The sequence below is a fragment of the Vidua macroura genome, chromosome 3 (genome assembly GCF_024509145.1).
Source record: "Vidua macroura isolate BioBank_ID:100142 chromosome 3, ASM2450914v1, whole genome shotgun sequence".
Classification (NCBI taxonomy): Eukaryota; Metazoa; Chordata; class Aves; order Passeriformes; family Viduidae; genus Vidua; species Vidua macroura.
The window spans coordinates 18,771,248-18,786,712 of NC_071573.1; the positions used below are offsets into that span (position 1 = coordinate 18,771,248).

The window sequence follows — 15,465 nt, forward strand, 5'->3', positions numbered from 1 at the left end:
AATTTCACAAATACAATTTTAAAAAGAAAGGAAACATGACTCATGATGAAAGAGCACAAAACAAAATCAGGCAAAACTTGTTTGCATAGCAAACAGGTATCAGGAAAAGGTAGAATGGAAAAGGTATCAGGAAAAAGGTAGAATGATTTCATAAATAGGTACATTAAATATATGAAATCCATTAAAGAAGAAAAATTAGTTTGCAAGTATAGAAGAAAAATAATGGAATGAAATTAGGTCATATGATGATATTCTATACTGGTATTGAGAAATAAAAAATTCTTACTGTGAGAATTCAGTGTAATAGAAAAGCAAAGAGCAAAATGGAAGCATCATCTGTTTAAGCATGTAAAACAAACTGACAAAGCATTATTCTAAAAAAATAGACTGCATGCCACACAGTGCAGAAAACCTCAAAGGATGAACCTAAAGATATAATAATTCTTCAGCTTTGTGTTTCATGGTTATAATCAGTCCTGGTAGAAACATTACTGTGAATAAATCAATGGCTTAATACTGCATGAATCTCAATGCAAAACATTTGTAACCCTAAAGACCATACCTGTTTTGGCCAGCATAAACAAATGGGTACTTTCCAGAGTTTTGATGAAATTAGATCTTGAATATCTACAACTGAATGAGGGCAAACCTCTTGATTTGACATGTTAACACCTGACTGGCCTCCTGACAGTACAAGGAGATTTCAACAGTTGATGTATTATTGAATTCTGCCTGTAAGAAAGGCCAATAGAAAACAAAAACCCCCCTTACATTCTAGGTCATGAGTATTTGGGTATCTCTAATTCATTAGTTTATTATCTTAAGCAACAATGAATTTCAAAGTAAACAAACATAGCCACAAAACAACAGTTCAGGTATTAGGCGTTCCGTTCTTATCTCAAGCAGATAAATGGGCCAGTTTCACAGGAGACACGTACAATTTGGATAACTTTTTGGTAGTTATATTTATTTATACAGGTGCTGAGAGGCTGCATGTGTGGGTACACCTACATTCATGTGGGTATATGCATGCATGCACAGACATCTTCAAGAGAGAGCATTTAAGACTGTGAAGGCAAGACAATGTACTGCCACAAGATAATAATAATAATTCTTAAAAGTAAATGAGTGTTTGTTTTGTTTTTGTTTTTTTTTTTATTTTGAATAGAAGACCATACTACAAATATTTTACACATACTGAATTGCCTTTTTTTCCTACAGTATTTTTTTCTAGATGGCAATAGCAATACATGTATCTATTTTTAATTTAACTATTTTTGCTGCTTTCCAAAGAGACACTCAAGTCTTTGCTGGCATGGGGGAAAAACTCAACAGCTAAAAGAAACAGGTAGTGATATTGCAGGTATTATTTGGTATTGCTTATTTTCTCTGAGGTAGAACTGAGCTAACATCCAAATTGATGTCAGATTTACTGAGGTGTTTTTACAACTCTCCTCACAGCAACCTGTGTGACGAGGAGCCGAGACCATGGCAGTCACAGGGCAAAATGGAGCAAGGCAAAACTTTGAATGAATATGGTAAACACGAAAAAACATTTAAGGCAGAATAGGGCACTGCACTGTGCAGCTCCTTGTTACTCTGTTGAAGGCTTGCTCAAAAGATCCATATATTTGTGGCTGAAAAGCAAACATAAGGAACTGAAGGTAGAAGTGGAAAAATAGAAAAGACAAATTAACAATTTGAAAACCTTGTGATCCTGAATTGCTGTTAAGAAATGTAATTTTAAAGAAGCCAGACCCTTCTTCAATCAAGTTAGAATCATCTAAAATAGAAGCTAGCAAATTAAATGTTAGATGCAGAAATTCTACACTGCTGAGAGGCTCCTAATACTCTGAAATGGAAACTCTGGCTTCTCTCTGTGAAATCTTAATTCTTTGTGCTTAGTAAGACAGCACTGTGAAGCTGGAGTCTTTCTTCTTTTGCCTTATTAGAATCTTTTGAAAATGTGAGCATATAAATTCAGGGAAAAATATGTACTTCAATGCCTCTATCGTGCAGGGCTTAAAAGCTCAATAATTATACAAAATGACCCTTTATATCTGTCTGACTTGTTCCAGTAGGCATTATTACTGGGATAATGAACACACTAATGAGAACTCTTAGTTTATTTTTGTGAAGTGAGACTTGAGATTGAGCTTCACAGTGTAGCAATTTCCCAGACAACTTGATTGAATATATTTCATTTTGTATTGTATGAATGTGGCTACAGTGAGTTCGGCAACCCTGGAGCAGGCATCTGGATTTCACAAAGTTGCTATGAAATTTGCTTCATGTGAAATAAATAGGATGAATCATAGTTGAAATATACTTCATTTGACAGAAGAAGAGCTACAAGAAGAGTTTTGCAGTTGAATTAACTTCATGTAAAACATGACGAAGTATGGTCAAAAAAATCTGCTTGACATCAGAGGCACAAGAACAGTTCCTTTTATCCTGTTCCACCCTGCCACTTAGGAGCTCAGGCATGAGACAGAATTAAGGACTACATAGAAATCAGGAAAAATGTTTTCTCATTCTAGGTATGACAGGAAAATAGAAGCATGCAAAACTGATGGGATACGACGGAAGAAAAATGATGCAGGCATACAGGTAGCCGGAAAGAGAGCTGAGAAACGTTTGAGCCATTTTATTATGCAAGAAAACAGTTCTGTGGAAGTAGTTAAGGAGAATAATGATGAATGAAAACTGATGTAAGGGAATTCTAGAAATGGGATCATACAGTGAAGCGCAGGAACTAGAAGAAGACAGTAATAAAAAACTACTGTGTTTGTAGTTAAATATAAGAAACTACAACTGTAAGTACATAATGTGCCCCGTGCAGTTATGAGGAAAGATATTCATACACTTCTAATATTATCTCCATAGCAGAAGAAATAATCGTATTATGATAGATATTAACCTGGTTTCACAAAAGTATACCCAGGAAAAAAATCCCAACTTGAATTTGCCACTATTATCATTTAGAGCAGAAGTATTTTCTCACTAGAAATCCTCAGACAACATAGAAAACACTTTTCTGTACATCGGGAAAGTGGTTTAGGACTGTTAAGTGCATGATCTAGATCTCTCTCGGTGTTTTTTACCTGTGAATTATTATCAAATAAAATACAGTAGTGAATGAAAACTTGAAATGCACATAATACGTCATAAGGCAGAAATATGAAACACTAGACAAGAGCAAAAACCTCTGAGTTGAAAAGTATTCTGAAAAAATTAATCAGAAGACAGTTAATAAATTTTGATAATGGACCTTGCATCCAGACTACAAAGGTTGTTTCATGTGAAAGTATTGATTAGATTTATACATGAACTACAGAAAAAAAAATTGAGGGGAACTGAACTGAGAATTGAGAACTTGAAATAGCTATTATACAATAAAAACTCAGTAAGCAATGGAAATGTGAAATTAAGTTTGGAAGCTTTTACACATTTATACCAGCAGAACATTCTGAATAACAAAGAATTAAAAACAGATGTATAATGCAATATGTTATAAACCTCCTGGAAATCAAGGAATGCCTGCCATGAGAAAATGTCAACCAGCCATACAGACAGTTGATACAAACAGGTTTAGAACTGTCCATCTAAAAACAATATTCATTATCTCCCAAATTCCATCACAGTATTAGATAGAACATACTATGCCTGCTGCCAAGGGATCAGATCCATTTCACAGTAACTACAAAGAAGAGAACTTTGAAGAACGGGACTGAATTAATGAGCACTGTGATAGCCTGCTTAGTATTTGTCTTTGTAGGGTTTATTTTATCTGAAGTGTCATTAACTGCGAGGTCTGGTTCTCCTACTGGCCTTTGGTATCTTTTGTTTTTCATTTGACTTTCAGACACTGTCAGCAAATTCTCCTAACAAGTGCAAGTCTCTATTGTTCAACACCAACACGCTCAAGTCCACTTATCATAAATGTTTTTAAAAATAGAAGGGAACATGACTGTTTTTCATTACTGTCAAACTGTGTAGAGAAAAACAGCTTATTGTGGAAAAGAAAAAAAAATAGCCTCCACAGAACATGTGAAAATTGTCAATTATACAACCAGTATGCATAAATTGGCTCTCACTTAGGGAAGGTACACAAGCTTCCCCTGTGAAGATAACAGACATCTAGTTTTTTCTTCAGCCTTTTAAAACTGGGAGAAGAAAAGGTTAGGAGTAGCCTGTCACTTCCTGCCTTTGAGCACTGAATTATTAATTTACACAAAATACTACATTAAAAATGCCATTAAAACAACCTAAAGCAGCACACTGATAGTTTAAAGGGGAAGTTCATGCTTTAGTAGTCTGCCAAAACCAGTACATGCTCTTTAAACATAATTTAATTTTTTTTCTCATAGTTTTTCTTCCACTTCCCAGTTATTAAAGGTGTCTGTTGAGGTTGGTGTTTGGCAGACGGTTCATCTTCCCCTTTGCACCAGCAATTGAGCAAAAATTATTTGGAGACCTCAGAGAACATTTGCAAGACAGCAGGCTAATGACTTCCACAAAAGTCTAACTCCACTGCAAGAGCAGGTAGCCATAAAGCCAGGCAGCAAACAGTGAAGGCAAAAAGTCTTATCCACAGAAAGAACTCTTACCCATACATCTTTGAAGACAGGAAAATGAATAGAAAATGTTACTAGTAATGCAAATTTTCTCACTGAAGTATTCTGTCTCTTCAAATGTGGGCCCCTGTGAAATTCTCCCATGTTTTCACTACATCCACTTTGATTTTCTACATTGGAAAGCAAGTGAATTATTTTTCTTCAGTCTACAGCAATATATTAAACACAGAACTACTTCCAGAAAGGGTAACCTCAGGATTTCAAGACCTTATCAATCACTTATATTGCACTCACATCTCCAGTATGCATATTGCAGTCAAGCGGGCACAGTCCCATGGAAGGACAAACCTACTTCTTATTTTCCTTAAACAAAGACACAAGTCTAAGTGAAGACAATTTTTATACCAACACTGGATTAGTTCATTTCAGGCTGGGATGTCAAATATTCATAAAAAAAAAAAAAAATAGGATTTGGCTGAGATAAAAAATAGCTGCAAAATTGGACCATGTTAGCAAAAGATTTGTTTTGTTTCACCCAAGTGAGAGAGGAGCACAGCATTCAAAACCATACAGGGAACAAAGAGATGAGGGTACTGTTGTTTCTATCCCTGTATGCTCTAGTCTGGTTAATAAAAATTACCAAATGCAGGCATGATAACTGTCTGCCTAAACCTGATGGTGAGTCAAACCCAGGCACAGTGCTTCAGTTTGAACATTCCTTTTCTTTGGGGAGCCTGTAAATCAGCAAAAGAAGAAATTCAGAGGCAGACTAAAACTATCAATGGAATGCTAAGAGGAAGGACAGACAGATAAAAAAGAAATCCTTTGCATCCAGCAGGAGTATCTTCACCATTACATTATGACAGTAAACCAGAAAAACTGTACCACCTCTGCATTATCAGCATCTGTTAATTCTGGTTAAGATCCAAATCTACCTTCTCTATTTGTTGTCACTGTTAAAATTATCTGAAGTGAAAACAAGTTGTTTGTTTTCATGGTAAAACCCCCAGGTTTTCAATTTCAGCTCTTTTTTCTTTTTTTCAATACAGAAACTAACCCAAAAATTAGTTCTTCTCATATTCCAGGTAGTGACTGGTTCAATTTTTCCCTCTTCATTAAGAAATCTCTACCACCACATTGAAACTTTACCCAACAATTTCAAGTGAGGGCCTTCATTCAGCACATGAGCCACTGAATGATGATGTCTCTTCTATTCTACATTCCACTGTTTTTAAACACTAAGAGTATGCCTTTTTTAGATCATACTGTGTTTCAGTATTTTTCAGTAAAAAAATTTAGTGTGCCAGTACTGTATGTAATTACACACTTTATGAAATTACAATGCTCTGTTCTTCACAGACCAGTCCTAACAATTGTGGCATTTGGCAGTTATATAGCATTTTATATATTTAACGTATTTACTAGAGAAAAAATATTGATACTACAGATATTACTGCATATATTTATATGATACATATACTTGGTTATCAAACAGCCATTACAATTCAAGTAATTTTCGAACTGAAGTAACTTCAGCATTTCTGCAAATCATACCTGAAAGTAAAATGAAACATATTTAGTTTTCTTTGACTGAAAAAAACCCAGTCTACATTTCTGATCATAAAGGCAAGAGATATAAATTGAACATTAAAAAATGCTATCAGATCCAAGGAAATCACCTGAAATTTGATGGCCAGTGAACTCTGTTAGCTTCATGACCTTTTTATCTCTTTAAAGCAGATACAGACAGTGCTAGGACACTCTGTGTCTGTAGACTTCAAGAATAAAGACTGGCATAATGCCAGCTGACTGCACATCTGTCAGAGCAAGAAGTTAGGCAAAATGCAACTCTTTAATCCACATGAAAATTTTTCCTGCAACCACAGCTTTGAGACGTTCCAGAGTATCTATGTTTTGAATCAAGATTTTGAAGTACTACCCAAAGAAGGCAGCTATCTTTACTTTAGGGATGTACCTCTATTTGCTCAAGGTTAAGGCTTTGAAAATAACAAAAAAAGCAAAAAAGCATGGTTTGAACATGGTGAAAAGACATTTGAACTGGGCAGTCTATCAGCAATTTCACCTGCACTGTGCATACTTAAGCATGTGCTCCTTTTGACTGTTAAAAGGCTTTCAGTATCAAAATGTATAAGGAAAAAGTGCACAAAGATTCCTGATATCTCTTTCTCTTCCTTTTGTGGCTTCAGCCTTTTAGTGCTCCCACTGCTGGAGGCAGACAAAAAGATGAGTTTTATCTATTATGCTGAAATGTCTTTGAGAACGAGTGAAGATTTAATCGTTCTCTGGACCTGCAGGCAGAACCCAGGTTTTCTGCTCATCAATACCCTGCCCTTTACAGGCACTGAAAGGACGCGTCAAGTTCTCCTTCACCAACACATCTAGAGTGCATTGTAAAGCATTTGAGTCACACTGTTTGTTAAGAGATGAAATTTAAACTTTAGAAAAATGTGTGTCAGCAGCCCTGCTACAAAGGACTGAATAACTCTCTTGCTTCATGTGACAAACTGAGAATTCAGAATACCTCTGAATTTGTAAAATCAATTTTGTTTTGATTGGCACAAATACAAGATGGGTGGGGGCTGGCCCCATATAAGCTGATGACTTGAGTTTTGTCCAAAGAAAGCAAGCACATCTTACGGAAAACTGACTCAGGGAAAATGAAAGATATAAGATTTTTATAATTCTGAGCTTCCCTGGGGTTTAATCAGGGAATCACATCCCATCAACATTCACTGAATGCTGAGCATACCTGGTTTCTGGATACATAATATATAAATTTGCAGACTGTCTTTCCAGTCCCACGACCAGTATCTAGGTCATTGTTTGCTAGGAATTAGAATCATCATCACATGGTTTAAGAAGGCTCTCAGCGCTAAATTATTCTTCCATACTTGAGGAATGGATTTTATCAACGGAAACTACAGTAAAGCCAACAGAGAGTATACAGCTGGAGAGTGTTCATGCCTGATTTCTCCTGATTTAAGTATTCAAATGAAAATGGAAATTTTTCTCTATTCTTTATCTCTGCTTAAGGAGCACTCTTCTTCTCTGGAAGGGTGCTTTTCAAAAGCAGAGCGTTCGGTGCATAAGTCAAGTACTCTACTTTTTAACAGAGACAAGGTCAAGCTTTGGCAACTGTGTGGTCTATTACGGTTTGGTCCCTACACTCACTCTCTTCAGATGTCATACAATACATTTATGAGTTTTGATAAGGCAGAAAGAAAGACATCTGAGTAGTGAAATCCTTTATCAAGTATGCTCTCTTCCCTCTCCTACCACATTTCTCAAGGCAGGGTGGTTTGACATCCGGAGTCACCATAAACATGTGACCTCCAGAAAAACACAGTTTAACTTCTAGCGATCACGAAACCAAGGGTATAGTAGGCAGACTTTTTATGAATGAAGAATCCAACTGATTGTCTGAAGAACCATTACCAATCTTAAGAAATTGATTCTGAAAATCTTGCATTAATCTACAGGTTATGCAATGATCATTCTTTTCACAGTAACCCATGTAAGTAGTGAAAAAAAAACCCCACCAAAAACCCCAGCTTCCAGCTCTTAATTTGTGCCAATGAGTGTAAAAAACTAAACTCACTTGCAGGAAATTTTTGTGCGATCCACCACCATGGTCCACTGCTGCTGATTTGTTGAAACCTCAATGTAGTAGCTGTAGCTCCGATCATCACAGTCCCAAAGTAGCAACCTACGTAAGAAGAAGTTTTGAGTGGTAAGTTAAACAAACATTTTAACCAACTTTTAAATTTTTTCCAGCCCTTTATTTGCTCCACTTAATCCTTTCTAAATGTAACTGTTTCTTCGGGAATGTACCTTTAACACTCAGCAAAGTCTTCACTGGTTTTGCCATCTCAAACTATGGTGTCTCTACTCTTATTATCCTGAGGCCCGTAATAGACTCATAGGCTTATAATAACCAACTTATGAACATTAATTTATTACATTAATCCAAATACTTTTAATTGATTTGCCATGTGGCATTGCCTTTTTTAGAAATGATGCAAAAATCTATTTCAAAAAGTCAGTTTAAGAGAGGACAGAAAAAAAGAATTAGGTGATTTAAAGGGTTATGCTGCCTTCTTAATTGTATTTTATTGGTTTTGGAAAATATATCAGAAATATATATATAAAAAAAGAAAGTTAAAAAGTGGGAATTCCCAGTCCCGGTTCATCAGAAGAAGAAGAAGAAGAAGAAAAAGAAAAAAAAGACAATCAATTGTTAAACAAATCGCTAAAAAGGCAGAAGAAAAAGAAAGACAATAGTTCTAACAAACATGCACTCCTTCAGGAAGGGCACTAAGTGATATTGAATAGCCTTTGATTTCCGTACTTGTCTTACAGAGAAGGCCTAAAAGCATCAGGGATGGCATTTAGCTCAAGTATTATCAAAAACCATATCTTCTTTAAATGTATCTTAAAAATGTAAGATCTTCTTTAAATGTACATCTTAAAAATGTATCTTCTTTACTTTTCTTTATATGGGCATTATCTCCCTGTTGTAAGAGATATTTGGCCCAGAACTGGACACAGTACTCGAGGTACAGCTTCCCAACACCAAGCACAGAGGGAAACATCCTAATTCAGCCCTTTCTTTTCAGCTTTTGAAATCCCAGTGTTAAAAGTGAAATTAGGTCTAGTGGCCAAGCAGATTCAAAATAAATTTCCCAGATGCTGAATCTAGCTCATTAATATTATCAGAAATAATATGCTGCTAAAGGTAGTTTTAAGAAGCTAAATTAAAACACTTTCAACAAGTCTTTTAGCACATATGAATACTGTCTATTTGCAAATTAAAAAAATCAGAGTTGACTTACTAAAAAATAAAGAGCTGTCTGTGGCATCATGACAAACTTAAAACCCCACACCCCAAAACATAACCACCCAACTTCAACAACTCTCCTTCATCTGATTATCCCCACTCTGTTTTTCAACAGCTGAAAGGTCTCCAAAGACACTGAATGAAGTGCATTTTGTTAAAAAAAGAAGTTTACTAATTACAATCCTCTATTTGGTAACTGCTACTAATCAACAGGTCCTGAATTGATTTAACACTTATATTTAAACCAAGTCTTTTAAATGATGAAAAGAGGAAAAATCATAAACATTCCTAAATTTGTTTTCCTTCAAAAAGTCTATCAAAATGTAGCTAATTATGTTTTTTGATAGAATTCTTTTTATCATGGTGACTCATTGCTGTTTCCTTGATCCATGTTTTCAAAGCTATGATCAAGAGTTTGAATATCAGAAGCACACTGGTGACTGTAATTTCAACTAACAATACCACAGTTAAAACACAGTTGGCTTGGTTTTAAAGCAAAAGGCTAACAGGACATATTTGTTCCTTTCAAAAATATTTAATTGCTCTCTTCCAAATCAACCTAATCTCATTAAATAGGTTTAAAAATCATATGGTTTAGAATTATTACAAACCAAATAATGAGTGATTTAAAGTCAGTGGCATCTTTCCCAAAGTGACTTTGCATGAATGCTAAATGTAGATTTCTGTTTCTTTGATACTTCTGAAGGAAAATAAAAATGTATTTCTTCTCTAGTAGCTTTTTACGAGAGACTCAGAATGTAGACTGACAGGAACTTATTTGGAATTTACTCTGCTTGAAATGCCTTTCAGGATAAGCAGTGAAAAACTTTCAGGTGACAACTAGAATATTCACCAGTGCACATTGAGCACAAAGACCACTTTTTATGCCAGGAACAACACTCTTTGCAACACATTACAGGCAAATTACCATGCCAAACTTTTTTAGCAAAGCCATGTTTTCCTAAGATGAATATTAAATGACAGGAAGGAGAATATTCCACTTAAAAATCAGAACTATACCCATTGGAAATGCATCTGTTTATAGCAAAATTTCCCATGTTCTTAGAACTTTCCATATTGAAATAAAAAACTAAATTAGCTCATTAGTGTATCTTGCCTTCAGGATTGAGAAAGAAAAATTGAGTGAAGATTGATCCAGCTTACACCCTGCAACACTGTGAGATTTAAACATATTTCTATTTTGGATATCTGGAGCCTAAGCTTGCGAATCATTTAAGATGACATTGCTGTTTACATCACATGTTCACAATGCCTCACTTTATAAAATAAAAGCTTTTCAAATATGAATAAAAATTCACATTTCAGTCATAGGAAAATTATTCTATTGGCTACCTGTTACAATAAAAAAAAAAAATGCTACAGTACTTTTTTAAACAGTATGTCCCTAAATGTCATGTATTGCCCTGTGATTGAATGTTCTGCATTTCTAAAAACATTTTCTGCTGTCTGTGCTTACTTTTTATTTTTAGATTTCTGTAAAAAAGTGTCAGTGTTTAGTTCAGACTGCTGTATAAGTACATATACTCAAGGTGTTAGCAGAAAACCAAACAATATTAGTCGTGCATCTGACAGGATGACATCTGCTTTCTGAGTACTGTAAGTCACTAGAGAACACACAGATAAATATTTGACAGTACTGTGTTCATAAACCATGTGCATACTTGTAGAAACTCAAAAGTCAGAAATTAAAACATGAACTAGCAACATATCTTGAAAGAGAAAGACAAAGGAAGAAAACCCTTCCACATGGAAGGAGGTTTTTTATACAATTGTTGCTGCATTTTTGCCTCTGGTTGTCTATAAACCCCTTAAATTTTCTGCAGATATTTATGTTTCAGTTTCAGTACCCTGCAAGAAACCTTCTTTCTTCCTACAAAAGACAAAAATTTCTGCATATTTTCTAAGTGTTCCTATGATCATTCATTCTGAGTCATGATTTTACTCTCAAGTAAGGAAAGCACAGAAAATGAGCAGCAAAGAAAGAAAAGCTTCCTAAGTGGAAGTGGTAAGGAAAATCAGAAAGCATAAGAGATGTATATGATGATGGTATAAGCAAACAAAAAATACATTCAAATTCACTGATGCTGTTTATTAATTTATGGATTTTTCTGAATATGAAAAGCTATCAATTCTATATTAGCATTAAAGTCTTCAAAAAGACTAAAGTTGGATAAGTAGTTCATGTACTTTTCTGAAGACACACTTTTTTTCTTTCTATTTATTCTAACATGAAAATCACTGTGGCATAGAATTCCATCTCTACCACATACACTCTAGCAATTTTTTTTTTAAATTTATAAGAAAAAGCAGCCAAAGACTGTAGCATAATAGTACTATATTTCTATTCCAGATAAATGCAGGGAGAATTAGCTGGAAAGTTATTGTAATATAGCAGCTGCTGCAATAGTCACGTTTTAGCCATTTAAAAATTGAATTGTGTTTACTATGTTACATACACCAGTTGCTTTCTTTCTGTTCCTAATTAAATACAGTATTCTGTCACAGATATGGGCCTTTTTGTGGACTAAAAGGAGAAAGACATTTTGTATCCAGACAGGCAACTATGTGGAAAAAACACCTAAATTAACAATTACTCTGTTAACTGTTCTGAGAATTAATAAAAAAAGAAAACTCTTAAATAATTTTTAAAATTTCATAAACTAAAAGACCATATTTAGCAACAATTGTTTAAAAAAAACACCCCATAGGATCATAGAATAGTTTGTATTGAAAGGGATGGGTTGAAATCTCCATGTTTTCCATGTCTTCTCTATTAGAAAATAGTATTGAGCACTGATTGTCATCAGACCACTTTCAAAACTTCTGAGTAAATTCTGATGTGGAAGTCAAGAGCTCCAAATTTATATACAAATACATGAAGAAGTATTCAATATTAACAAAGTGTCAATGAGGTCTCCCATGGAATTCCTGAGTCAAATTGAACAAATGTTATTAATTGCCTGTGTGCCTTCTCAGCAATTAAGGCTACAAACATATGGAGCTGGCATAACAGGAACTGAGCCAGCAAAACAATGGAAAGAGATTATTGTTCCGTAACTGACACTTGTTAGATCATGCCTGGGATACTGAATCCATTTTGGATGCAAATAGAACATTGATACATCTCAGCAATTCCAGCAGAGGACAATCAAAATGTTCATGAGGTTGAAGCATGCACCCTGTGCAAGAGACTGGGGAAGCTGGCTTGTTTAGCCTACAGAGGCTTGGGTTTGGGGAAGAACCTAACAACACTTGTCAGTATCTGAGAACAGGTTATGACAGGCTACCCAGAGAAGTTGGGGAATTTCCTGCCTTGGAAATTTTTAAGACCAGAGTGCATAAAACTTTGATTAGGACGGTTTTTTTTCGTAACTGACCCTCCTTTGAGAAACAACCTGATGCTACATGCCTTCTTCCTCAAGTCACTTTCAACCTGAAGGGTGCTAAGATTCTTGGACATTGGAATGACTTTGGCAGAAAGCATGCATACAATATATATTCCTGAAACATTCAACTCTGCATTTCTAAGGCATAACTGAACACCAATAGTTCTTCTGGTTTTTTCCATACTCAGAATTTAGTTGCCATGGTAACATTATGCCTTGGAGGCTCTCTCCAGTGATATTCCTGTTTCTATAGACTAAAAGCAGCTACTACCTTTTTTCAAAGGTTTATATATTTACCCCCTCTGAAATAAATATATGCAAAGGCACATTTATGTTTCTGAACTAAAAAGATACATACTTTAATTCCTAATTATTCACTTAAAATAATGACTTAGTTTCTGAGGGTAGCAGAATTCATGTCATTCTGTAGTCATGGTGTACTGCCAGATTAAAGCAAATGCTCCTAGAATTTTTTTCTATTATGTGGGAGCATGAGATCAAGGGAGTTTTCACACAAGCAAACAGCAGGAAAACAGGCAGTGAATACAGTTCCATAGGTTGTGGCAGACACTGTTAACAAAAAAATTGTCTTGCTTCCATAAAGATTAAATACTAAGACTTTTTGCTGTCATCTGTGTTTATATATGATTTGATTTCTGTACGAAACATTTCCTACGTTTCCATAAATGCTGAAGAAAGAGACCATTGTCACCATCTTTAGCACTGAATAATACAGAGCATGTTCCAGACCCTTGCCAAAACTGTAGATGCCACAGAGTGAAACTTCACTTGCCCACTCCAAGGAGCAGCTTCACTTGGCTGCCTATGACCTGCAATAAACATGGCTGCAACTCAAAGCACTTGTTCTTCTAGGCAGTACACAAAAAAGGAAAAATGACATGCTGCTGGCATTTCTGTCGCTAGGCAATGCAGGTAGTCTCCTCTGTCAGAAGATACCCCAGACTACGGTGTTTATTACTGTTATTTTTGTAAAGTAATCTATTAATCTTGTTTGTACTATACATGCAGGGAAACTGACGAAGAAAGATGAGATTCTGAACCTGTAGCTGTACAATTCAATACCACATAAATCACTAAATGCCTATTAGGTTTTGAATTATGTAATGTTTGGGTTATTTTTTTTTAATTTGCTCTACACACTTGCTGATTACACAGTTATTTCTTGGCAACCAAAAGTGTGTTTTCACCTAACACACCATTTAATAAAGAGACTTATTAAAAATCTTCTGCACAAGAATAAACAATAGCATAGCATTTATTATAGGAAATTCAGTTTTTTTTCACTAACTGGAAAAAGATGGTACAATGCATCAATTGAAGGATATACAATTGAAGGATAGCAATTGAAGGATATCAGAAAACAGTAAGATAGGAAGACAGAGAAACTGAGAAACTATCCATTTTAGTTAGTATATTCCTCCCTTAATCTTTTCTATGGCCAAAGCCTTGCTGCCAAAAACTACTACTTAAGTTTAAAGTGTCGTGAAAATTATAGCGTTACATTTTCATTTACCTATTTAAAGAAATCTGAGTATTGCTTGGTTTTTTACTTGAGATGCAATATTTAACAGAGTATTAACAACAAGAAGCTCAAATGTGTGGAAAGTTGCCAACCACACTTACTCAACTTTTTTCAAACAGTGAGAACAATGCCAGATTTTCATTATGCATAGTATCTACAGCTTGCATACACACAAAACACTACTTTTGTTGGGTTAGGGATTTGCCTGGATATCTGATGTCAAACTCCATCTCCAGAGTTTTACAACCATCATAACAATCCCATAGGCCAGAACCAAACCACACAAAATAGAAACTGGCAGTTATAAAAGAGCTTTCAAGTCTCACTTGGTAGATCTTAACAGGGGGAAGGTACTGAGCTCCTAGAAATACGTATCTATGTATATAATCTCTGTTGCAAGCCAGTACTCACCTGGGATTTCAGCTTTTGATCACTGGTACTCTGAACTTCAGAAATCTTTATTTCTCTGTCACAGAGCATACAAATTAAGTCCCTGACTACATAGTCTAAATTTACAAAGACTATTATCCCATTAAGACAAGGTTTTGTATGCCTGATTTTATGAAACAAACACCCCCAAACATTTAGAGTCAGAGAATCTGAAGTTGGCAAGAATATTTTTCTTTTCACCCGTGAAAATTCTGGCTTCCTATCTATTTCCTAGGTCTCTACATCAGCCAAACGTTCATCTTCATATGTATACACATATTTACAGTAGAAACAGCCCAAAGAAGTTCAATCCAAATCTAAACATATTCATTAATCTAGCCTTGTAAATCAATATTCAGGTTGCTGTACCTTTATTACACCCTCCACGTTTAAGTAAAAACTAGCACTAATTGTATAGTGAAAAGGAACTCTGGCTGACTTGACATGATGATTTTCTTCAAGAAAATTGTTTTCAGAATTAAGTGGATAACAGTAACTGAACCTACTTAACCATAAGTGAGACTGCAATTAAATTCTATTTTAAAATAAGTATATAACTTTAATCTTATAATTTGACTGTTACTACTATTATGCCTCTGAAGAGTATTATTTTCTGCAATTGCACTCTGTATCTTGACATATAATTCACAC

The 15,465-nt window shown here is 35.0% G+C and overlaps 1 protein-coding gene across 2 annotated transcripts in view; it reads right to left on the reverse strand.

Annotated features, from left to right (window-relative positions):
• Positions 1-15,465, reverse strand: part of BTBD9 (BTB domain containing 9) — a 140,317-nt gene that overhangs the window by 48,155 nt on the left and 76,697 nt on the right. For both annotated transcript variants that reach the window (XM_053972859.1, XM_053972857.1), the window contains exon 10: positions 8,197-8,304. In XM_053972859.1, coding sequence (XP_053828834.1) covers positions 8,197-8,304 — 108 coding nt within the window. The remainder of the gene's footprint in view (positions 1-8,196; positions 8,305-15,465) is intronic.